Source organism: Panthera pardus, unplaced genomic scaffold, assembly GCF_024362965.1.
Source record: "Panthera pardus isolate Hobbes unplaced genomic scaffold, ASM2436296v1 HiC_scaffold_18, whole genome shotgun sequence".
In the NCBI taxonomy this organism is placed as follows: domain Eukaryota; kingdom Metazoa; phylum Chordata; class Mammalia; order Carnivora; family Felidae; genus Panthera; species Panthera pardus.
The window spans coordinates 28,097,261-28,123,302 of NW_026526743.1; the positions used below are offsets into that span (position 1 = coordinate 28,097,261).

The following is a 26,042-nucleotide window of genomic DNA, read 5'->3' on the forward strand; positions in this document are numbered from 1 at the left end:
ACAAAAAAAGGAAACCAGGGACTAGAGGTGCTGAATGACGGCACTAAGACTGGAGTGTGACTGTCCTGCTCCCCTGTCTAGTTCTCTGTCTTGTAGGTTTGTGCACACTGGGCAACTTAACGTTTGTGAGTCATGCTGGTAGTAAAGCAGCCTGCCTTCATCATTCATAGCAGCCTTGTTCTGGCTGTGAACAATCCTGTGGTTGGTGGGATTGTTTCCAGTAGAGTGTTTTCTAAGAAACCTGAGCCTATTAGCTATTTCCTTTAGATTTGGCAGAAGCAGTGCAGATGATTCAGAAATGAGCTTGTTTAGAATTGTTGCGTATCTTGGGGCACTTGGGTCAGTCAGTTGGGCATTTTACTCTTCATTTCAGCTCAAGTCATGATGTCACAGTTTGTGAGGTCAGGACCCATGTCAGCCTCTGCACTGACAAGGCAGAGCCTGGTTGGGATTCTCTCTGGATTCTCTCTCTTCCCCTCCAACTCTCAAAATAAATAAATAAACATTAAAAAAAAAAACTTCAGTATTTTATATGTGTGTGTATATATACATATGTGCATTTTTGTGTGCGTTACTTAATCCTCTTAGCCCCTCTGCACCCTGCATTACTCATGGAGAAATGGAGAACCTAGTGGGGTCAAGTATTTTGCACAGGATTGCTAAGTGGTAAGGAGTAGAGCCAGGTTGTGAATTCAGGATGTCAGATTCCAAATCCAAAGCCCTTAGTTACCATGCTGGGCTGCTCCTCACAGGTGATAGCCTGGCAACATGATATTCGAATTCTCTTGTGATACCTGCGTCCACATATGTGTTCAGATTATCTTAAAATGAAAATTATCACTACACGGCGGAAGCACTATATAATTTCATGGTTTTTACAATCTCTAATAATTTACCATACCACACACATCTCAGGGTGAGTTCTTGCATAGATTCAGCCAATTTTTATTAAAGCTACATGATTTTATTTACATTTTCAAAACGTTCTTATGATTAATGTTAAAAAGAAATTTGAATCTCTTTAGTCTGCGTACATCTGACCAAAAGTCTTCTTCAAATGAAACTAATAGGAAATGAAGCCCCTCTTACAGGCCTACAGCTATGGTAAATTGAGTAATAACAGTGACATGAACAGGCCTCATCTTAGTTCAAGAATACCAGCTGTATTTAGGAGCGATTAGAGTAAGTAATAACTTTTCTTAGTGACATTCCTGTCAGTCCTGTTGTGCGTACTATTGGAACTGGTCGAGTTTAACACCATAAATACTCTCTTCTTCCTTTTCAACAGTGCATGACTCCTGATCAGCTGATGACATTGTGCACAGCCGGCATTCATAGTAGTAATACAGGGGTGAGAGTAAACGTTGTTAGTATTTTAGGAATCACTGGCAGCGTCCTTGCCAAAGAAGATGGAACACTGGAAACTCTTAAGGTAAAACAATATGCTTCTAATGTAAAATGTTAAATCACTAGAAACAGGGTAATTGTTGGTGTGGGATTTTTTTTTAATTTTTCTGGGAGAGGGAGAGGGAGGGAAGGAGGGAACATGAGTGAGCGAGGGATACGCAAAGGGAGAGGGAGAGAGAATCCCAAGCAGGCTTCGTGCCCAGTGCAGAGCCTGACGAGTGGCTCAATCTCATGACGGTAAGATCATGACCTGAGCCAAAGTCAAGAGTCGGACACTCAACCAACTAAGCCACTCAAGCACCCCAGTGTGGGATTTTTAAAAACTTCTGTGGACATCATGAGAAGAAATCCTATCAAGAATTTGCTTACTAAAGTACATTATTAAAATATGCCCTTTGAATTTGGCTTGATCTGCCTACATGAATTAGATAGGTACTTGAAAAGTTGAGTTGCATTTTGCCGTTTAACTTTATTCCAGAGATACTTTTTCAAAAATGAACTTGTCTGCAGTGAAAGACGAGTTCAGCATTGTCTCAGGTACCTCTGCTTTTGCTGTTACCTAAAATATGAGCATGTTACATTCTCCTAGTGATGAAGGAACCGCTTGCCAGTTCTCTTAGCACGCCTGGCCAACGTGCATTCTGAACAGTACCACACAGTGCCCTCTGATGACACTTCGTAAATTTGAAGCAGCAAGCTTCAACATACTTGCTTCCAGCACTTCATCGAGGCACAGTCGCTCAGGAACTAATCTGCTCGAGACACAGCATCACTAGTAACTAAAAGGACAGTGATAGTAAAGTTACCCTTCCTTGTGGTAATAATTGCTGAAGCATTAATTACTAATTCATGGGTAGTAAACCATTTGTTAGGAAGTACTTAAGTTGCTAACAACTTTACACAATGACTCATTTTTTTAAATGTTTATTTATTTTGAGAGAGAGAGACAAAGCATGAATGGATGAGGAGCAAAGAGAAAGGGAGACACAGAATCCGAAGCAGTCTCCAGGTTCTGAGCTGTGAGCACAGAGCCTGACATGGGGCTTGGATTCACCAACCATGAGGTCATGACCTGAGCCAAAGTTGGACGTTCAACCAACTGAGCCACCCAGGCACCCGAACCATGACTCATTTTTAAGAACATTATTTTGAAAAGATGCCTGCACGTAACAAAACAGACAAGTAAAAAGAATATTAATGAAAAAACTCCTCTCCCTTTATAACTTTCCAAGCCCCCCCCCCCCCCCCCCAGTTTAACTGTAGAGAGGCAGCCACTGTTACCCCTTTCTTCTGTGTTATTCTAGATATATAGACACATAAACAAGAGAGAATGTGGCTGTGTGGTTGTGTGTGCGTACGACCATGTGCATGTTTAATCACTTCCCGCCCCTTAACGCTGTAATTCCCAAGGTCCACTTGAGCGGAGCAACAAGTTTTTCTCAGGCATAACATGAGATTTTTTTGAATGTTTGTATTTAGTCACATTTCCAAGCATGAAGCAAAGCAGAAGAGCACCTGAGTGGCTTAATCGGTTAAGCGTCCGACTTTGGCTCAGGTCATGATCTCATGGTTCGTGGGTTCAAGCCCTACATCGGGCTCTGTGCTGACAGCTCGGAGCCTGGAGCCTGCTTCCGATTCTGTGTCTCTCCCTCTGTCTGTCCCTCCCCCACTCACACTCTGTCTCTCTCTCAAAAATAAACATTAAACATTTTTTTTAAAAATGTTTTAAAGCTCGGTATTAAAGGCATCATGGTACTTTGCCCCTGTTGGTTCAGTATGCATGTCTTAAAAATAGGGACAGTTTGTGACATAACCACCATTATCACACCTTACACAGTCAGCAATCACGTCTCATACATGGTCCATATTCAGATGTTTTCAGTTTCAAAAACATTTATTTATGGATAGTTCGTTTAAACCAGGATTTAAGTCAAGTCTATGTGTTGTGTTTGGTTGTGGATCTTCTAAGCCTCTCTCAATCTGGAAACTTCTCCCTGGCAGTGCCTACCACTACCTGTTTGTTTGTTTGTTTCTTCCTTTCTTCCTTTCTTTTTGAGTAAGCTCTATGCCCATCGTGGGGCTTGAACTCAAAACCCCGAGATCACGAGTCACACACTGTACCAGCTGAGTCAGCCAAGCACCCCTACCACCACCTGTTTTTTTCCTCAATTCCTAGGGTTGTCTCATAGTTTCCAACCTTCTGGATTTGTCGGATTGCTTCCTTGTGTTGTTAAGCTTGTTCTTTTATTGTCTGTATTTTCTGTAAACTGGAGGTTAGATCTAAAGGCTAGGTTAGATTCAGATTCAGGCTAATGTTTTTAATAAGACTACTTCCTACGTGATACTGTGTGTTTCATATTTTATTATAGAATATTGAATCTAAACACTATCCTAGAGGTTGTCTGTATTACTTAAATTCAGATAAGGAAATTGGGGCCCAGAGTGGGTAATGAACTGTCCAAGAGTCAGGCTGTTATTTACGTCACAGCTGGAGCTTGGACTTACTATTCTTAGCATTTCCACTCTCCCACTGATAGTACCAGATGTGCACATCACCCTTAAGACATAAAGGATGACGGAGAACAGCCAAAACAAAGTAAGCTTACTTTTGAACAGTTCTTCGCAGATTGGGAATGGCCTGTTCATTAGCCAGCTAATTGTCAAAGTATGGATGGGTGTTAAAGATCATTACAGGGAAGCACTTTTTTTTTTTTTAACGTATATTTATTTGCATCTTGACATGACAGGGAAAGGCTTTTTGAGGGAGATGGGAAAAATTTAATTTCCAAAGTCAATCTCTCATAGATCATTTATGGATTTTAATTTATTTTATTTAGGAATGTAAACTTAATTTATCTAGTTTATATTATACATGGTGTATTTATAAATACATGTGAAGTCTTTAATTTTTAGTTTTTCAAAGTTTTTAAAAAAATTTTTTTAAGTGTATTTATTTTGAGAGAGACAGAGCATGAACAGGGGAGGGGCAGAGAGAGAGAGAAAGAGAGAGAGAGAGAATCCCAAGCAGGCTCTGCACTGTCAGCACAGAGCCCAACACGGGGCTCAAACTCACAAAACCATGAGATCATGATTAGAGCTGAAATCAAGAGTTGGACGCTCAACTGACTGAGCCACCCAGGTGCCTCAGTTCTTTCAAAAAAATTTGTCTCTGGCATTTCTGAGTTTTAAAAGACCATGTGTGAATTGTTGCCACGTTCAAAGTTAGTATGGATTTTGGAAACTGAGGTTAGAATATTGGACAATAACAGTGTGTTTTGTTGTCTCCAGACCATCGGGTGCTTTCTGCTTGAGGTTGCCACTAAAGATCCCTCCCTCGTGGTGGCAGGGGAAGCCTTGGATGCCCTCTTCGATGTTTTTGCAGATGGGAAAGAAGCTGAAAGGGCCTCAATTCAAATTAAACTGTTGTCTGCTCTGAAAGAATTCCAGCCAGTCTTCAAAACGAAGGTATGTAGCTGTTCTGTTTAGAAATGCTTAGGTCTCAGGGAGCCTGGGTGGCTCAGTCAGTTGGGCGTCTGACTTCAGTTCAGGTCATGATCTCACACTTCGTGAGTTCGAGCCCCACATCGGGCTCTGTGCTGACAGCTCAGAGCCTGGAGCCTACTTCGGATTCTGCATCTCCCTCTGTCTCTGCCCCTCCCCTGCTCACGCTCTGTCTCTCTCTCTCTCTCTCTCTCTCTCTCTCTCAAAAATAAATAAACATTAAAAAATATTAAAAAAAAAAAAAAGAAAGAAATGCTTAGGTCTCAATGTCCTACGAGAAGGGGGTGTGTGTAGTTCCCTTCATGCAATTGCAGTGATTCGCAGCACACTTCATCCTCAGAACTGAAGAATGCTTGTTGGCTGAGTCAGAGCTCCGTCCTTTCTGTTGAATCACTGTGATGTGGGCCGAAAAGGGGTAGACGAGGTCCCCCCCTTGCCACAACAGTTCAGTAGTGCTAACAGTACTCCTGTAGAAGCGCTGAAGTCTGTCGCCTACAAAGCACTTTCATATACATTGTAAACTTACTTTATATCATTAGAGGTAATTCATTACAGCTGGATTTCCACATTATGAGTATTTCCCTTTGATGCTCTGAAAAAAGGGCAAAGTCCAGACTGATCTCTGTTGGAGAATGTAGCTACCTTCATTGGCCCATTTATTTACTTATTAGTTTGCTTATGTTTATTTATTTATTTTGAGATAAAGACAGAGCACACGAGCAGGGGAAGGGCAGAGAGAGAGGGAGAGAGAGAATCCCAAGCAGGCTCTGCACTGTCAGCACAGAGCCCGACACGGAGCTCGAACCCACAAACTGTGAGATCATGACTTGAGCCAGATGCTTAACTGACTGAGCCACCCAGGCTTCCCCTTTTTATTTATTTTTTGTTTCAATAGAAACATCAAAACTAACTTTCGGTTAAAAAGTAATTTTCAAATACTTGGTGGCTGGGGGAAAGCAACCAGTAATTTTAAAAAAATTTTTTTTAAGTTTTATTTGTGTGAGAGAGAGGGCAGGGAAGGGGCAGAGAGAGAGAATCCCAAGCATGCTCTGCGCTTACAATGAACTGTGAGATCATGACCTGAGCTGAAATGAAGAATTGGATGCTCAACCTACTGAGCCACCCAGGCGCCCTGCAACTAGGAATTTTAAAAACAGCTTTGAATCACATGTCTACAAGTTTAAGTTTACCATTCTCCACTTACCTAAGTCTCCATTTCCGGGAGAGCCCAGCTATCTCAGTCTGTGGAGCATGCAACTCTTGATCTCAGGGTTGTGGGTTCAAGCCCCATGTTGGGTATAGAGTTACTTAAAAATAAATAATAACGATAATAAAAATAAATAAATACAAAATCTCCATTTCTGAATTATGTCATTTTGAGAAATAAAAATACTTGTATTTTTTGCTTTTAGATTTTAAATTAAACAGTTGCTTTAAAATCTTTGTCAAAAGAATAGAGGTTTTGGTGAAAAATTAGCTTACTTCTGTTGTTTTCCAGTATATTTCTTTTATCTAACAGGCTTCTAATGCAGATTTCAGTTCTCGAGGAGAGAACTCTGTGATAACTTTTTAGGAGAATATGACTGTATGTCTAATAATTTAATAACTGTGAAGTAACTGCTTGAGCTAAAGCCAACCTTATATGTCTAATACCTTAAATTTTCTGAAGTTCTTTTGAGGCATAAAAAAGAATTTTCCAGAAGAAAAGAAAAACAGCAACACACACCGTGCACATTCTATGTCATAGTTACATCTGGAGTCAGTGTTGGTTTAAGAATATCAGTATTGGGGGGTGCCTGGGTGGCTCAGTCGGTTAAGTGACCAACTTCGGCTCAGGTCATGCTCTCACGGTTCGTTGGTTCAAGCCCCAGCTGAACCAACAGCTCAGAGCCTGGAGCCTGTTTCAGATTCTGTGCCTCCCTCTCTCTGACCCTTCCCCGTTCATGCTCTGTCTCTCTCTGTCTCAAAAATAAATAAACATTAAAAAAAAAATTAAAAAAAAATAAGCATTAAAAAAAAAGAACATCAGTATTGGTTTGTTTTTAACATTTTTATGTTTCAGCATCATGTATTTAAAAACGTAGTAATAGTGGCTAACATTTATTAAGATTCACCAGTGTGTAATTTAAGTTGAATGGTTTATCCCTAGTTGAGGCCTGTAGGTTTTTTTGTTTCCTGGGTTGTTGGGTTTTTTTTAATTGAGATACATTTGACCTATAGCTTTATATTAGTTTTAGGTGTTCAGCATAATGATTTGATATGTGTATATATAGGGAAATAATTACTACAATAAGTTTGGTTAACATCCATCACCACACACAATTGCAATTTTTTTTTCTTGTGATGAGAACTTTTAAGAACTTTTAAGCTTCTGCGCTCATAGTAACTTCCAAATGTATGATCAGAGCTGCTAACTACAGTCACCATGCTGAACATGACATCTCCATGACTTATTTATCTTGTAACTGGAAGTTTGTGCCTTTCGGCCCACTTTGCCCGTGTTTGTCTGTTTTTTAAGCAGTGAGGTTTTATTCTCCCCTGTTTTCTGCCTCATTGGTAACCACATTGAAGGATGTTTCTCCACATAAAGATGGATGTGCACTAGTGTTTCCCTCTTTGTTATCCAAACCGTAGACTAACATATTCCCAATCCAGTACTTTGTGTGTTTTCACGTAACACTGTCTCCTAGAGATATTTCCATACCAATATTAGTGGGTGTGTCCAATTGTTCTTAGAGGGTACGGGGCCTTGAAACTTCTGAAAGAGGAGTCTGCAAGGTAAGGAGAAAATATCCCCTGTTTCCCTGCAGCTGCAAGGAAAGCAGATGTGGTTGAGCCTTCAAACTACAGAAACCAGTGTGTAGGGAGGAGTTATGTAAACTATGAACCAGCAAAATAACCCCTAACCTCTGTTCCGATTGGTTTTCCTACTTAATATGCATTGCTCTGGTAATGATGTTTAATTATTTTTCTTTTCTCAAAGGTATAAAGCCCTAGTGAAATTTCTTTGTTAGCCAGAAAGGCAGCCTGTAGTTTTTCATATGAAGCTCCTCTGTGAATGAAGCCACAATTGCATTAAAGACTGTTTGGTATATATTTAGCCCCGAGTTGCATTTAAACACTATATAAGGGGTGCCTGGGTGGCTCTGTTGGTTGAACATTTGACTCTTTTCAAGTATATATATATTTTAAGTTTATTTTGGGGGGGGGAGGGGCAGAGAGAGAGAAAGAGAGAGAATCCCAAGTAGGCTCACCACTCAGCACAGAGCCTGATGTGGGGCTTGAACTCCCAAATCATGAGGTCTTGACCTGAGCCAAAGTCAGATGCTTAACCCAGTGAGCCGCCCAGCCTCCCCTAAAGATATTTTCTTTATTTTTTTATTTTTATTTTGAGAGAGAGGGGGTGCGCCAGCATGGGGAGAGGCAGAGAGAGAAGAGAGACAGAGAATCCCAAGCAGGCTCTGTGCTGTCAGCTCAGAACCCAATGCAGCTTGGTATCAGGAACCAGGAGATCACGACCTGAGGCAAAATCAAGAATTGAATGCTCAGGGGCGCCTGAGTGGCTCCTTCAGTTAAGTGCATCTGACTTGAGTTTTGGCTCAGGTCACGATCTCACATGGGATCGTGGGATCGATCTCTGCATTGGGCTGTGTGCTGACAATGTAGACTCCGCTTGGGATTCTCTGTTTACCTCTCTCTCTGCCCCTCTCCTGTGCATGTGCACGTGTTCTCTCTCTCTCTGTCTCTGTCTCTCTGTCTCTCTCTCTCTCAAGTAAACATTAAAAAAAGAAGAACCCACTATACAATGCGTTTTACTAAAGAACTTCTCTAGAGCGGTGCCTCTCAAAATTGCCCTGTGATCAGCAGCATCGTAATCACCTGGTGTTTTGTTACAAATGCAAATTTCCAGACCCAAGTCCAGACATGCTAAAAATCAGAAACTGTGGATGGGCCCACCCATCTGTTTTTGTTTTTGTTTTTGTTTTTATGTATGTATGTATGTATTCGTAGAGAATGCGCCTGAGTTGGGGAGGAGCAGAAAGAATCCCAAGCAGACCCCAGTGTGGGGCTTGAACTCTTGAACCATGAGATTACGACCTGAGCCTAAGTCGAACGTTTAACCGACTGAGCCACCCAGGTGCCCTGTGTTTTTTTAACAAGCCTTCCAGATGATACTGTTGCATGCTAAAATTTCAGAACCACTGCTCTAGACTGGAGGCGAGGTCTAGTTCACATACCATAAACCTTATTCTTTGGAACTCTACAATTCAGTCGTTCTTGTAACTATTGTTTACAAGGTGCATAATCTTACCTTATCTTTATGGCTCACACACTATATTCTTTTACCTTGGAAAGTGAGACTCTTTCACCATATTCTAGCAGCTCTTTTTTTCTGAAAATAAATACACCCAAAATCAAATGCTATCTTATCTAAAGGAATTAGTAATATATATCAAATCACATATGATTTTTTGGCAGATACGAAAAGAAGGGAGAGGTAAATACAGTCCAGATCAGCTGTGTGTTCTCGACAATGTGAAGATGAATTTGAGAAGGTTTGTCGCTTACCAAGAAACTGTTGAGAAAAGACTGACTACTTGAACTACTGAAAGACCAGTTCTTGCCCCAAGTGTTCAATGCTAAAAAGTACCGAAGGGTTTCCTTTGAGTGTATGTGTTTCTAAAAGTCATTTTTTAAATCCCCATATCCTGTACATTAATTTGAAGTTTGCAAAAACTTCAAAACCTGTCGGAAACTCTCTTTTGAGCTCTGGGATCTCTGTGGCATTTCTAGTTTCTGTAAGTGATGTTTCCTGCATGTTTTAATCACTGGAAACACGAAGAGGGAAAGAGTAGAAACACAAAGGAATCTCAGGTGGCTCTTCATCAGCAGCAAAGAAACTTTCAAACAATCATGTTTTCCTTGAATTTTGCAGGAAGAGAAAATCCAAAGCAATGCTTGGATGCTCTTTAAAGCAAGTATCATTTTATATGTGCTGCCAGAGTGAGCAAGCCAAGTATCATTTTATATTAGAGGAATCTTTAACTAAATATGAAGACAAGCTTTTAAAAAGGATTTTGGTATGAAGTAAAGCAATTACATTTACCTTTTCTGAGGAAGTGAGTGGATTGAGTTTGTATTCCAACTATTTAGTAGAATATACTAATGAATTAATGAGACCATTGTCATCCTCTACAAATGGAGCTGATCAGTTACTGCTGTGTAACATCACTCCTTGTTTAATTTGATATGGAATCAGAATTAGGAGAGAATATTTTTCAATAAATAACTTGGTAATTGAAAACTTTGTGTCTTACAAAGTCTTTTTTAAGATACCAGATAATCCTGTTCCTGGGTTGTTTGCTTGCTAATGGATATTGCTTTGACTGTATGTGAGACATTAAAAAGACTTACAGCAGGAATCCCCAGCATTACTCTTCAATGTCCTTGCATTAATAGGGTGACAGCTGGAGCAGGGGATGGGGGAGTTTCAGTGACATCATTGTCTGAGGGCGGCGGGGGGCGGGGGGGGGGGGGGCTCTGGACCAGCTCCATTGTCCATTCATTTGCCTGATCAGAAGAGTTGTTGATGAAGATTTGGAAATTTCCCCACAATTGATCTCAGTTGTCCTGTTAAAAGGCCCAGTACCTAGTGTAGGGCTTACCTTTCTCATCTAGGTAACATCTGTCACTTCACACACTTCAATTTTTTTCCTTGTGATGAGAACCTTTAAGATTTACTCTCTTAGTAACTTTCTAATACACAATACAGTATAGCTATCGTCACCGTCACATTACATCCCCATGACTTATAACCGAAAGTTTGTACCTTTTGTCTCCCTTCACCCATATTGCCATCCCTGCCCCCACCCCGCTCCACACACACACTTCAGGCAACCACCAATATGTTCTCTGTATCTATGAGCTCAGGTTTTTTTGTTGATCCCTCATATATGTGAGATCATACACTATTTAATTTTCTCTAACTTCATTTCACTTAGCATAATGTCCTCAAGGTCCATACATGTTGTTGCAAATGACAGGATTGCTTTCCTTGTGCCTGAGTAGTGTTCCATTGTGTGTGTGTCGGGGGTGTATACACACACACACACACACATGCACACACTTTTTCTTTATTCATTGATGGACACTTAGGTTGTTTCTATGTCTTGGCTATCATAAATTATGCTGCAGTGAACATGAGATGTACAGATATACTTTTGAGGTAGTGTTTTAGTTTCCTTTGGATATATACTCAGAAGCAGAATTGCTGGGTCATATGGTAGTTTGTTTTCAGTTTTTTGAGGAATGTCTGTACCTTTCCACAGTGGTTGCACCAACTTACATTCCCACCAACAGTGCATACGGGTTTCCTTTTCTGCACATCCTCACCAACACTTGTTTTCTTTTGGATACTAGTCGTTCTCACATGTGTGAAGTGGTATCTCATTGTGGTTTTGAGAGAAGGATTCTTTCAATGAAGAACAGCCTCAGACTTCTCTCTGCTTCAGATATTTACAGACTATAATTATTTTCAAGGAAAATAAAATGTCTAATTCTAGCACAGGCCCTAATACCTAGTAGGGTCTTGATGAATATTTGTTGAATGAATAAATGTTAGTGAGTTCTGTTTTATTAAGCAACCTCTAAAGCAGTCGTCCCGTAGAATACTAGAAGGGGAGGTCTTACATAGAAAACATGCCATCCAGAAATTTCAGAGTCTAAGGCGTTGGTAGTTTGGCTTGTATCGTTACATTTAATTTTGCTATTTGAACAACAGGGAAAGGTGGGAAAAGATTAAATATACTTTCTGGCTCTGTTTACATAATAGCTCAGTAGAGCATGCAAAATTATTCACGGCACAGTATAATAGAAACTATCGTTTTCTCCTGTATGACTATAGGGAAAAAAATCTTTATTTTTATTTTTAATATTTGTTTCGAGAGAGAGAGAGAGCAGAGAGAGTGCACATGCACACACACACAAGCAGGGGAGGGGAAAATAGAGAATCCCAAACAGGCCCCGTGCTGTTAGCACAGAGTCCAACGTGGGGCTCCATCCCATGACTGAGATCACAACCTGAGCCAAAATCAAGACTCAGATGCTTAACTGACTGAGCCACCCAGCCACCTCAAACAGTCTACTTCAAAATATATTTATTTGTAAATCATCCAGAATAGTCCAGTAGAAATGAGCACTATTTTAAGTGTTGAAGTACAAACTCAGGTGAGATCTGTTGTTTTAGGAGATATTTTTAAGTGTTCAACCTACCATGGCATGTTTGCCCAAAGGAAATGAAAATCACTGCTTTACTTCTCATTTTTTTAACTTCGGGGGGGGGGGGGGACCTTTAAGATGGAAATTATTTTATTTTATTTTATTTTAACTTTTTTAATGTTTTTATTTATTTTTAAAGGAGAGAGAGAGACAGAGCATGATCGGGGAGGAGCAGAGAGAGAGGGAGACATAGAATCTGAAGCAGGCTCCAGGCTCTAAGCTGTCAGCACAGAGCCCGATGCAGGGCTTGAACTCACGAACTGTGAGATCATGACCTGAGCCGAAGTCGGACGCTTAACCGACTGAGCCACCCAGGCGCCCTATTTTATTTTAAAATAGAATTGATTTTGAAATATCAGTCCTTTAATTACATTTCTTTATTTGCAATTTTATCTCTTGCTTTCATTTAGCCTTTTGAAGAAGTACCTTTGAGTTGTCAGGATAGGGAAGGGCCCTTATCTTTTCAGCATTCCTGTTCACCCAGTTCTGCTGGAGGCTTGCTTCCTGCCTTTTTGAAATTGCATGGACCAATATTTGATTGTATTTAGCCAATAGATAGGACATGAGCAATTTTACAACTCACTTCACAATATCCAGAAATTCTTTATTTTCAGGAACAATAATAAAATCATACTATAGTATTTTAAAATATCCACTTTGAGCAGAAGACTCCTTGTCTGTGCCATTTGATTTTTGTAAAGTATGGATTTCTAGTACATGTGTAGCCCATACATCTGTCCCTTCAAAAGAAAGTTTTTCATTGTTTCTGTCCTACTAATGCTTTAAGTCTTCTAAGTAGACCATGATACTCATAGATTGTCTGTTACCAAAGAAATTCTTGGCCTCTTGGATGATTCCACCATAGGACTTGGAAAGTTGTGAAGCCTGTGGACAAATGGTGTCTTCTTTTCTGGGGCAGCTTATTAGACCATCCTTATGACTGCACTGGGTCCATTGTGCCCTGTGTCTGTATTTACTGTCCACTTATAGACCCTGATCCGCCTCCCCTCTTGTCAATTTTGTGACCTGCCCTAGAATTTTATAATAAACTTTATTTATTTATTTTTCAACGTTTTTTATTTATTTCTGGGACAGAGAGAGACAGAGCATGAACGGGGGAGGGGCAGAGAGAGAGAGGGAGACACAGAATCGGAAACAGGCTCCGAGCCATCAGCCCAGAGCCTGACTCGGGGCTCGAACTCACGGACCGCGAGATCGTGACCTGGCTGAAGTCAGACGCTTAACCGACTGCGCCACCCAGGCGCCCCTAAACTTTATTTTTTTGATAGCCACGATGAATTTTTGCTGCGTATAGCCGGAAAATGCCTGTAATTTTCTGGAACTTTTTCTGGACATATCCATCTATACATCCATCAAATAATACATTGTTTCTATAATGGGAACATACTGTTCTATAACTTGGCTTTTTTCTGTAACAGTAATTTATGAATGTATTGTTATGTCAGAATCATCGTTAGGTCTAATGGTAGCCTTTTCTTTTTGAAAATGAAAACTACTTCATTTCTATTAGATGTTCTGTTAGATCTTAGTTTGATAGGTTGGGGTAAGGTTTGCTTTTCTCTGCCTGTTCTCGAGACAGCATTTTTAAACATTCTTTTGAGTCTTCCGGTGGTTTGGAGAGTTTAATCTTCTCATTTGTTGAACCTAATCCCAAACTGTATACAAAATAAACTCATAGGAAAATAAATACATACATAAGCCCATAGAAACTCTAGGATGAGGACCAAAGACTTAGAAATCTAGTACTTGTTTTACAGTAGTAATTCTCACCCTTTTTCAGGTCATTAATTTCACTTAGAATCTGATGAAAACCATAGACTCCTCAACTAAATGCACTGCATTAATTATCTTTTGTGTAACAAGTTACCCTGAAATTGGTAGCTTAAAATAATGAAATTTATTATCTCTTAGTTTCTGTGGGCCAGGAGTTCAGGAGCCACTTAGCTGGGTGTTTCTTCCTCAGGGTCTCACGAGCTTGCAGCAAAGATGCTGGCCATGGCTGCAGTCAACCGAAGTCTTGACTGGTGCTGGAAGATTTCTTCCAAGGTGGCTCACTCACATGGCTGTTGGCAGGAGGCCTCATTCCTCACTGTGAGTGTCATCATGACATAGCACCTGGCTGCCCCCAGTGTCAGTGTTCCAAGAGAGAGGAGGAGAAAACTAGTCTCACAAGTTACATTGTCACTTTTGCCACATTTTTATTTGATGTTAAGTCACTAAGTCCAATCCATACTCACGTAGAGGAAAATTAAGTTGCGCTTTAAAAAAAAATTTTTTTTTAATGTTTATTGATCTTTGAGAGAGAGAGAGAGAGAGAGAGAGAGAGAGAGAGAGAGAGAGAGCTGGTGCGCCAGCAGGGGAGGGGCAGAGAGAGAGGGAGACAGAATCCCAAGCAGGCTCTGCACTGTCAGCACAGAGCCCAATGCGGGGTTTGAACGCACAGACCATGAGATCATGACCTGAGCCAAAATCAAGAGTCAGATGCTTAACCAGCTGAGCCACCCAGGCACCCCTAAGTTGCACTTCTTGAAGTGAGATGTATTAAAGAATTGTTAGATGTAGATATATTTTTTTTCAAAGTTTTTTATTTGTAAGTATTCAAAGTATTTTATTTTTAAGTAATCTCTACCCCTGATGTGGGGCTTGGACCTACAACCCCAAGATCGAGTCATATGGTCTACTGACTGAGCCAGCTGGGTGCCCCAGTAGACATATTTTGAAATCACCACATGCACATACCTTTATATTTTGCTTAGGGATTCAGAGTGTTTTTGGATTTATTTGATTCATTTACCTGATTTATGGACATCAGGTTGAGAATTGCAATTTTGTACTGCAGTTGGTTACTCTTCAAGGTTTAAGTTAGAAGGTATTCTGAGCAACTCTAGATGCAATTGTTTCTTAATAAATATTACACAGATATTTACCACCATTTTAGTTTTTCTTCCCAATGAATGAAGTGAAAGTAGTTGAAACATAAAGTAACTCAAGTTTCTAACTTGCTTTTATGTGCAATCATTTCAATGGTTTCCATTACTCACAAGATACAAAGTTTCAAGTCCTTTGCTATATCCTGCAAGTAGCATGACCACATGGCCAGGTTTGCCTGACTAGGATTGTGCCTGTCAGACCAGCATAATTATTATTTTTTTAAAGTTTTTACTTTTTACTTACTTTTTTGAGAGAGAAAGCAGGCGTGAGTCAGGGAGGGGCAGAGAGAGAGGGAAAGAGAGAGAATTCCAAGCAGGGTCTGCACTGCCCACAACGCAGAGCCAGATGTGGGGTTCGAACCCACGAACCGCAAGACCATGACCTGAGCTGAAGTCAGATGTTTAACCAACTGAGCCACCCAGGCGTCCCCCAGCATAATTATTGATGGCACTGTATTTGACTGCCAAAACGGCCCTGGATGAAGATTAAAATAAATTGATGAGACACTGTGAGATCGAGAATTGGGGCTGGGACCAGGATAGAAAGAGCTATAATGGACTGAGACAACTGACCATGTCCAACTTGCAATGTGGAGTAGATGATAGCGTTTTATCAGTGTTAGGTTCCCTGTTTCTATCACTGTAGTCATGAAAGAGAATGTCCTTGTAAAGGGGCAGGATGTCCCTTGACTTCCTCTCCAGTGATCCCGAAAAATAATCATTTATATATAAATGTAGAGAGAATCATGAAGCAAATGGACAAAAGGTAAACAAACAGTAAATCGGGAAAGGGTACATGGACTTCTCCGAACCATCCTTGCAACTTCTCATTGTTTGAAATTATATTAAAATAAAAACTTAGAAAATGAATATTTAAAAGGCTGAAAAGTACTCCAGTTTAGACATTAAATTATAGGATTATCCTACCCATAACTCCTTGCATAGTCTGGTCCTGCTTGACCCTCTGGTCTCCTGTTCTGCTCTCTGCCTCACTCTAAGCTTAAGCCATTCTGTCCTTTACTCATTTGTGTGAGCATGTATATGCATACCCACTACCGGGCTTCTTCCTCCTTGCCCCAGGCCCTCTCCCCCTTTCCCCTTTCATCTAGTTATCCTAATCCTTCAGAACTCCCAGGGGTGCCTGGCTGGCCCAGTCAGTAGAACACTCTTGATCTCAGGCTTGTGAGTTGGAGCCCCACGTGGGCTGTAGAGATTACTTACAAATAAAATCTTGAAAACAAACAAACAAGCAAACAAACAAACAAAAACTCAGTTCGATTAGCAATTCCATAGGGAAACTTTCTCTAACCCTTTAGACAAGATCAGGGGTCACTATTCTAGACACTAAGAGCGCTTACCCTTTCTTCATAAAGCACTTCATTCTTTTTTTAATTTCTTTTTAAATTTATTTTTTGGAAGAGTGCAGGCAGGGGAGGGGCAGAGAGGGGGACGAGGATCTGAAGCAGGCTCTGTGCTGACAGGCTGACAGCAGTGAGCCCGATGCGGGGCTTGAACTCATGAACCACGAAATCAGGACCTGAGCCAAGGTCGGATGCTCAACCGACTGAGCCAACTGAGCCACCCGAGCCACCCAGGTGCCCTAAGAGCATTTCATTCTTGTTCAGATTTATTGAAGCTCCTAACTGTGTGCTGGGCATTCTGCTAGATACCGAGGACACCAAGGTAAACAAATACAGCCCTTGTCTCGCAGAGGTTAAGGGCTAGTAGGAGACATACAATCTATGTAAAATTAGATATGACAAATGCTACCAAGGGGGAGGGTACGTGATGCTACGAAGCTACATGGGAGACCAGGGAAGACTTTCCTGAGAAACGATAGAAGCAGTTAACTAAGGGAAAAAGCAGGGAGAATAGTTTCCAGGAAGAGAGAACAGCATGTACAAAGATCCTGGGGCTAGAGAGAGTGAGACAAGGATGAGGGGCCAGTAGAAGCTCCCCTGTGGTGGGTGTTCGTTGCTGGGTATGATAGTGAGGCAGGTGGGGTCCAGACTGCCAGGGTTTTTTAAGATGGTGCATCTTTATCTTACAAGCAAATGGGAAAATAAAGTCCTTCAAATACTTTTCAGCAGAAACAGAGAAGAGGGATGATATGATCACACTACAGTCTTGGAAACCTCTGCTCTGGCTGCGAAGTGAAGAAAAGATTAGAGGTGAACCAGAGAGAAACAGGTAGACCAGCCAGGAGGTTACTGGGGTGGTCTGGGAAATAGGTGGTGTTGGTTCTGATCAGGGTGGTGTTGATGAAGTAGAAAGTTACAACAGCAGGTGGTAATGGATTAGACACAAAGGGGAAAACAGCAAGATGGAGGAAGGCATCAAGGTTGACTCAAGTTTCTGGCTTATGTAACTTGTTGGATGGTGTAACCCTTCACCAAAATAGGAAACACCAGAAGAGGAGTAGGCTGGAGGAAAACTGATGAGTTTATTCTGTTATTGTATCAGATAAGATGTTTTTGAGTGTAAACAACAGAAAACATGGATCTACTGTCTTAAATTGTAATGAGCTTACTATCTCACATAAAATCCAGTGAGGGCTGGTTGATTCAGAAGCTCATTGGCATCATCAGATCTCCAGTCTCTTTCCCCATTTTTTTCTTCCTTCTTCAGCATACAGGGTAGCTCCCTTTTGTGGTTGGAAGACGGCTGGAGACATCAGTGTCCAGAGCCAGGAAAGGGACTTTCTCCTTGTTTTGTCTCTTTAAGGGCTGAATACTTGTCTCAGAACCCCCCGCAGCAAACCTCCCCTCTGTATCAGCCATAGTACTTGATGTTATATGCTGTAACAAACAATCCCAATGACCATGTGGCTCAACACAATAAAAATTTATTTCCCACTCACATTCCAGTTCTGTGCAAGCTGGGTGGCTCTCTTGGGAATCTAGGATCCTTCTTTTACATGCTTCCATGATATTGGAGTCATTTTCTTTTAGCCTTATGGGTGACTAAGGAGAGAGTGACCTAAGGAACTCACTTGCATTTTAGGGCTAAGCCCCACAGTGGCAACTATTATTTTTGCCCACATTGCATTGGCCAAAACCAGTTCCCCACCCTAACCTAACAGCATAGGAGGCTGAGAAATGGAGTCTTAGTCTGTGCCCCAAAAGAGGAGCCAGAATTGGTCAGCATGTAGCCAGTCTGTTGTATCCTCACATGTCAGCAGGCAGAATTGGGTCAAATACCTCTTTCTGCTTCTACCACTGATAAGGGGATGGAATTACCGTGGTTGGCTTATATTAATCATATCTCTGTGAGTCGAGATTTTCCTCCTATACTTCAATCAGAACAACATGTTGCAAACGATGGAACACAAAAGCAGCACTTACTGGGGCCATCGTTCAGCCACAGAAGGGAGTTAATCACCCCCTTCACTGGATTTTTTATAAGATAAAAAAGTCATTATGGCTTAAACCAGTTGATTCACATTTTCTGTTATTTGTACAGAATGGAAGTGGAAACCATATGACCCTCTTAATAGGTGAAAAAAAAAGCATTTGAAAAAAAAAATCTAACACTCTTAGCAAACGAGCAGAAGACTTTCTTAACCATTTAAATAACATCTACAAAAACCCTACAGCTGACGTCATACTCAATGATGAAAGATTGAATTATTTTTGCCTAAGATCAGAAATGTGGCAAGGATTTTCATCCTGACCACTTATATCCAATATTATATTGGAAATCCTAACCAGTGTAATAAAGCAAAAAAAAAAAAAAAAAAAAAAAAGTAAAAGGAATATGTATTAGGAAGAAGCAAGACTGACTTTATTTGCAGTTGTCATGTATTTAGAAAATTCTTAAGAACATACAAAAAAGCTACTAGAATTAGTAAACTTAGTAAGATCACAGGATACAGGATCAACATTAAAAAGTCCGTTGTATTTCTATATACTAGCAATGAAGAATCCAAAAAGGAAATTCAGGTAATAATCGTATTTGTGTTAGCATCCAAAAATGTATGAAGGAATAAATTTATAGAAGATACATAATAGATGTACATTGAAAACTACAAAACATGGTTGAGAGATGTTAAAGAAAACCTACATGAATGGAAAAAGCGCATGGATTGGACGATGACATCTCTCCCCAAACTGCTGTATAGCTTCAAGGCAATCCCAATCAATGTCTCAGCAAGCTTTTCTGTAGAAATTGACAACCTGACTCTAAAATTTATGTGGAGGGGCGCCTGGGTGGCTCAGTCAGTTGAGCATCTGACTTCAGTTTAGGTCATGATCTCATGGCTCATGAGTTCGAGTCCTGCATCGGGCTCTGTGTTGACAGCTCAGAGCCTGGAGCCTGCTTCGGATTCTGTGTCTCCCCCTCTCTCTCTGCCCCTCCCCCACTTGGTATCTCTCTCTCCCTCCCTCCCTCCCTCCCTCCCTCTCTCTCTCTCTCTCTCTCTCAAAAATAAACATTAAAAAAACTTAAATTAAAAAAATAAAATTTATGTGGAAATGCAAAGGACTTAGAATATCCAAAACAACATCTTAAAAGGTGAACAAATTTGGAGAACTTCTACTACCTGATTTTAAAACTTATTGTAAAGCTATAGTGATTGAGACAGTACAATATTGTCATAAGGAAAGACATAAAGATCAGTGGAATAAAATTGAAAATCCAGAAACAGACCGATAATTATATAGCCAAATGCTTTTCCACTAAGGTGCCAGATTAATTCAATAGAGAAATAATGGTCCTTTTAGTAAAAGTGCTAGAAAAACTGAAATCTATATGGAAAGAGATGTATTCAAGAGTCAAGGCTTAATAAAATTTAATACTTTTTACTAATTCATTAAGCACATTTTTAAAAATTTCAGTCTACTGGAGTGCCTGGGTGGCTCAGTCAGCTGAGCGTCCAAGTCACGATTTTGGCTTGAGTCAATCTTATGGTTCATTGGGATCAAGCTGAGCATTGGGCTGTGTGCTGACATTGTGGAGCCTGCTTGGGATTCTCTCTCCCTCTCTCTCTGCCCCTCCCCTGCTCTGGCATGCACACTCTCACTCTCTCTCAAAATAAATAAATAAACATTAAAAATAAATAAAATTCCAGTATACTTAACATACAGCATCAAGCACATTCTTAAGTACAGCTGCCTCTCTTTTCTGTAAGTGCATGATAGGGAAGAATACAATTACTATTAGTAGAGTTGGTGCCAATGCCCTGATTCATAGTAGTCATAAGCAGTTTTATGAGCCCTTGCTTTTGTGTCTACAGATCAATATGTCAATACAGCAAAAAAGGCAAGTCATGGGGCCTTTGGCTGGTTCAGTCAGTGGAGCATGCAACTCTAGACCTCAGGGTTGTAAGTTCGAGCCCCACATTGAGTATAGAGATTACTTAAAAATCTTTAAAAATTGGGGTGCCTGGGTGGTTCGGTTGGTTGAGCGTCTGACTTCAGCTCAGGTCATGATCTCACGGTTCATGGGTTTGAACCCCGTGTCGGGCTCTGTGCTAATGGCTCAGAGCCTGGAGCCAGCTTTGGGTTCTGTGTCTCCCTCTTTCTCTGCCCCTGCCCCACTTACACTCTCTCTGTCTCTCAGAATAAACATTAAAAATTTTTTTTAAAAAGGCAGTTACATTTTCATATTTTTGCAAAAATAGTTATGACCTTGTGGGACCCTTAAAAGGATCTGTGGAACACACTTTGAGAACTGCTAGTCTAGAAAGAGGTAAAAGGAGAAAAGGAGGACTGAGACCAAGACTTGAAGATGTCCTGGTTGGAGGATGAACCTGAAGAGAAACACAGAAGGAATAACTTAAGAGGTAGGAGAAAATCCAGAAGAGTGAAAAGGCAGGGAAGCCACAAGATTGCTTTCAGAACGTGGACAGAGCCAATCATGTGGAATATGGATTAAGGTCCACTGAGAGGAGAGATGAAGAAGGTCCCACTGTTGAGGCACATGGATGTCACTGGTGATATTAGCAACAGCTGTCTCTACAAAGTGATTCCAGGTCTGAAGTCAGATTTGAGGAAGATGGGGAAGTGAAGCTGGTGCGGGGGGGAGTCTTCAGGGGGATTTGTCAAGGGCAAAAAGAGACCAGGCGGCAGCTGAGGGTTGGAGTCACCATTGCTCATTTACTCTCAATGAATGAAAGAATGAATGAATTGGTGATGCATTGGATGTGGACGATAGAGCAAAAGAAAATCTTGTGCCTGGGTGGCTCAGTCAGTTAAGGGTCCAACTCTTGATTTCACCTCAGGACGTGACCTCGCTGTTCATAGGTTCAAGCCCCACACTGGGCTCTGTGCTGAGAGTGTGGAGCCTGCTTGGGATTCTCTCTCTTTCCCTCTCTCTCTGCCCCTCCCCTTCTCTCTGCCTCTACTTCCCCTACCCTTGCCACGTGAGCACGTGTTTCTCTCTCAAAAATAAATACACTTAAAAAAAAAAAAATCCCAAGGGGACACCTGGTTTCTAGCTTCTGGAACTAATCATATAATGGTCTATTTCTTGAGATGGGAAACTAAGGCCCAAGTGTGGTAGAACATACCTGTAGTTTGAGTTGAGAAAGAATTTGCCTAGAAAATTTTAATTTCCTTTTTAAGGATGTTGGTTTTTTCCCCCCCTATCCTCATAACCCATTTACTACTTCTGTTGGTAAGAAGCATTGAGAGTTTCCAGGTCTTGGCTTATATGCTTTTTCTAGTTAAAAGTTCCCTTAGTTAAGAAAAAAAAAAGTTCACCTTAGTTTTACTATCTAACCAAAAAAATGTTATGTCTTTATATAGTAGAAGATTCTCAAATTTTGCCCTATTAGAGAAATTTGTATCTTTAATTGAAACTATTTTGGCTCACTTAATTGAGCATTTTCTTAATTTAATGAACAGAATTAAATTGAGTTATGCTTTTTCTATGCAGAGTGAGAAATTATAAGCAAGTGGTTTCCAGTATTTGCTTAAATGTATTTTTATCCTCCCTAATCTTATATAGGGATCCTAATTTTGAGAACACAGCTGCCCTAAAATTTTAACATTTTCAGCAATATATGCCTGTCCATGAAAAGCACAAATTCTTTTGAATAAAGGAGCTTCTTTAATTACTTCCATTTAGTATGAAATCAGGAAAAACACTTTGCTACTCTCATTTATAGGGACCAATTTCTGGAGTTTATTTAACATAAAAGACAAAGTTATTCAAGTAAAATCAAAAGAAATTAAGAATTTTTTTAATGAATGCTATTGAACTAATTGGAATAGTGGATCATTTTTAGGGCCACCAGATTTTAAATTACAGACAGTAGAACAGGTACAGGACATGGAGCTGAAATGATTTTACAAAACTGTTTGAAATCATTGCCTGACTTTTTTCCTTTTTTATTTCTTTAAAAAAAATTTTTTTTAATGTGCATTCATTTTTGAGAGACAGAGACAGATCATAAGAAAGGGAAGGGGCAGAGAAAGAGGAGGAGACACAGAATCTGAAGCAGGCTCCAGGCTCTGAGCTGTCAGCACAGAGCCGGATGCGGGGCTCGAACTCACAAACTATGAGATCATGACCTGAGCCAAAGTCAGACACTCAACCGACTGAGCCACCCAGGCACCCCTTTCCTTTTTTATTACAAACATCAGTGTACAAAGTCAGAAAATGTTTAAAATTGTCTCAGTGTTTAAAACATTACACACTCTAATAACAAAATCAACTATATTATGCAATTATTTTCACTAAAATTTGCACATGAATTTAATGCATCTCACAGTTCGATAAAATATCCTGATAAACCATCCCCTTCCTCCAAAATTTAAAGCCATTTGCACGATATGGAAGTTTTCACTTTTGGTTTTTCACGTTGAATTATAAGGTAGAGTAAGTTCTGGAAAATTCAAAACATGACCTTTTCCCATTGCTCTATTGAAAGAAGTTATAACTCCTTTAAATTTTTTTAAATAAGTTTTATTTTTTTTATTATGCTTTTAAAGCTTATTTATTTATTTTGAGAGAGAAAGAGAGCACTAGTGGGAGAGGGGCAGAGAGAGAGAGGGAGAAAGAGAGAATCCCAAGAAGGCTCTGTGCTGACAACATGGAGCCCCATGCAGGGCTTGATCCCAGGAACAGTGAGATCATGACCTAACTAAGAGTCGGATGCTTAACTGACTGAGCTACCCAGGTGCCCCTCCTTTAATTTTTTAACGTTATATTTAACATACATATCATAAAACAGGTTTACATGTATCTGATAAATAATTAATCCAGAAAAGTCCGTGAAAAATTTTTGTGTCTTCCATTTCCTTCCCCAAAGGTACTCCTACTGGTTTTGCATTTAGCCTTCCAGAAATTCTCTTCGCATAACAAAGGACATATATTTGTTCTTCTCTTGTTTTGGAATGCGATTGGTAGCTTACTCTTCACACTGTTCAATACCTTGATGCTGTTAGTTAATATCTTAGAGATCTTTCTGTATCAACATGTACAGAACTGCCCTCATTCTTTTTGGCAGCTCTATAGAATTCCACTGAAGGGTTGGAACCATAATTTAGTCTTGTCTTAGAGAGGAAGCCAGCCCTGATCTCGAATCTAAACGATTAGACTCTGGAGCCAGACAGTGTGGGCTCCAATCCTGACTCTACCCCCTTCTCACTGTGTAAACTTGGACAAGTGACCTAATTTCTGCACCTCAGTTCTCTCATCTGAAAAAGGTAATAATGAATAATGACAGTGCCACTGAATAGGTTTGTTGTTGAGGGTGAGTGAATATTTGTAAGACACAGAACAGTGCCTAACATGTTAAATGCTATACAAATGTTCTTAAGTAGATGGATATCTAGATTGTTTCTAGTCTTTTGCTACCACAGATAATGCTGCAGTGAATATTCTGTTACTTGTATGACTGGGCACAAGATCCTGGAGTTTGAATTGCTAAAGGGTAAAAAGAAAAACAATATATACACCCTTTCTCTGATGTATTTTTCTTCTTTAGTACTTAAAACCATTTGACATATACATTTATTTTTTTATGTGTTTACTTATTTATTTCAAGAGCATGCGTGAGCAGGGGAGGGGCAGAGAGAAAGAGAGTCTGAAGGAGGCTGTACGCTGATAGAACAGAGCCCGACTCAGGGCTCCATCCCATGACGTGAGATCATGACCTGAGCCGAAATCAAGAGTTGGACACATAACCGACTGAGCCACCCAGGCTCATATACATTTAGAACTTTGTATTTTTAAAAATTTTTTTAAATATTTATTTATTAGTTTTGAAAGACAGAGAGACAGAGCGTGAGCGGGGGAGGGGCAGAGAGAGAGGGAGACCCAGCATCTGAAGCAGGCTCCAGGCTCCGAGCTGTCAGCACAGAGCCTGACGTGGGGCTTGAACCCACGAGCCGTGAGATCATGACCTGAGCCGAAGTCGGACACTCATCCGACTGAGCCAGCCAGGCACCCCAAGAACTTTGTATTTTTAATTCCCCAAATTGGCCCAAATTTCTTCTTTTAACATTTGGAAAGAAAAATGACAACCAGCAACCTGAGAAAACTTCCTGTGTTCTAGATTTTTAAAGACGGCTTTAGAAAGCACCAGGCATCTGGAAGCCACGTGTCCTGTAGCTCTCACCACGCTCTTTCCTGCTAGAGATGAAGAGGTGAGCAAGTCCCTGTTCCTCCCTGTCTATGCGAGGGGGGTGCTTGCAGAGTCCCCGTAGAGAATGAAAGACCTGTGAGTCTCTGATCTGTGTAATGACATGGACAGCGGAATAAATTCTGGGGGAAAAAGAAGAAAAGAGGCCATTAAGTTTACTTAGAAGTTTCAGGAAGAAAGGTGTGGCAATGCTGCTTTGCACACATCTACCCTCATCCTTACCCCCTTGGTGCACATTGGCCTGATGTCCAGCAGCCAGTCCCCTGCCACTTCCTTGCCTGAGGTCTTTCTTTGGCCCCTAGGTCCTCCTTGGCCCCAACATGACAGCTCAGAAGTGTAAGGAGTGGATGAAACCCACCCCCTGACCCGCTGCCCTGAGAAAATCCCTCCATCATTGACTGGCAGGAAGAAGTGTGTAAATAAATACCCAGCACTCTTGCCCCCTCTGTGGGGTGGCTCTGAGATCCCAGAGTTCTCCAGCAGGATTAAGTCTTAGTCACTCACACTGGGACCCTGTTTGAAAACAAAACTTTATTGCTGCCTTCCCTTCGCTACCTGATTTCCCTTCTCCCACGCTGATGTCTCCTGGGATCACCTGCCACATAAATTCCTTGCACTTGACACATTGGCTCAGTGTCTGCTTCTGGGAGAACCCAAAGCAACACAAGGCATATATTAAAGTTGTGTTTGAGGGGAGAAAATTGTGCATGTGTGAGATTTATAAATTCATAAATTTACATTCGGGGTGTGTAATAGCTTTGTGCATTAGCCATTCATGGAGTAGCGTTAGTCAATGTGCAAGGCGATTATCTTAGATTTCTCGCCTTAGGATAGAAGATAATTCTCATTTCCAGTTATCAAATTAATTTCCTTCTGCAGATATCAAAGATTACTTAAGTCAGTTTATATCTCTATTTAATAAAAATTAATTTGATTTGAGATTAAATTATATTTCGTCTACTTAGGATCAGAACAATATAGTTGTTTGAACTGGGAAGACAATGTATTTAAAAATTCTAGGGGTGCCTGCATGGCTCAGTCAGTTAAGTGTGGGACTCATGATATTGGCTCAGGTCATGATCTCACAGTTCATGGGTTTGAGCCCTGCATCGGGCTCCGTGGTGACAGTGCAGGGTCTGCTTGGGATTCTCTTTCTCTGCCCCTCCCCTGCTTGCACACACACTCTCTCTCAAAAAATAAATAAACTTGGGGCACCTGGGTGGCGCAGTCGGTTAAGCGTCCGACTTCAGCCAGGTCACGATCTCGCGGTCCGTGAGTTCGAGCCCCGCGTCGGGCTCTGGGCTGATGGCTCGGAG

General features: G+C 40.7%; 1 protein-coding gene across 7 annotated transcripts in view; it reads left to right on the plus strand.

The window, feature by feature from the left end:
* The window catches only part of HEATR3 (HEAT repeat containing 3), a 69,114-nt gene that overhangs the window by 30,014 nt on the left and 13,058 nt on the right, over positions 1 to 26,042 (plus strand). The window contains exons 13-16 of one of the 7 annotated variants that reach the window (XM_019455993.2): positions 4,696 to 4,872; positions 14,171 to 14,298; positions 24,640 to 24,730; positions 25,029 to 25,150. In XM_019455993.2, coding sequence (XP_019311538.2) covers positions 4,696 to 4,872; positions 14,171 to 14,298; positions 24,640 to 24,730; positions 25,029 to 25,091 — 459 coding nt within the window. In that variant the 3' untranslated portion in view covers positions 25,092 to 25,150. Of the gene's footprint in view, positions 1 to 1,288; positions 1,433 to 4,695; positions 4,873 to 9,387; positions 10,214 to 14,170; positions 14,299 to 24,639; positions 25,151 to 26,042 lie in introns of those variants that run through there. The other 6 variants (XM_019455992.2, XM_053906080.1, XM_053906081.1 and 3 more) reach the window with 6 other exon arrangements.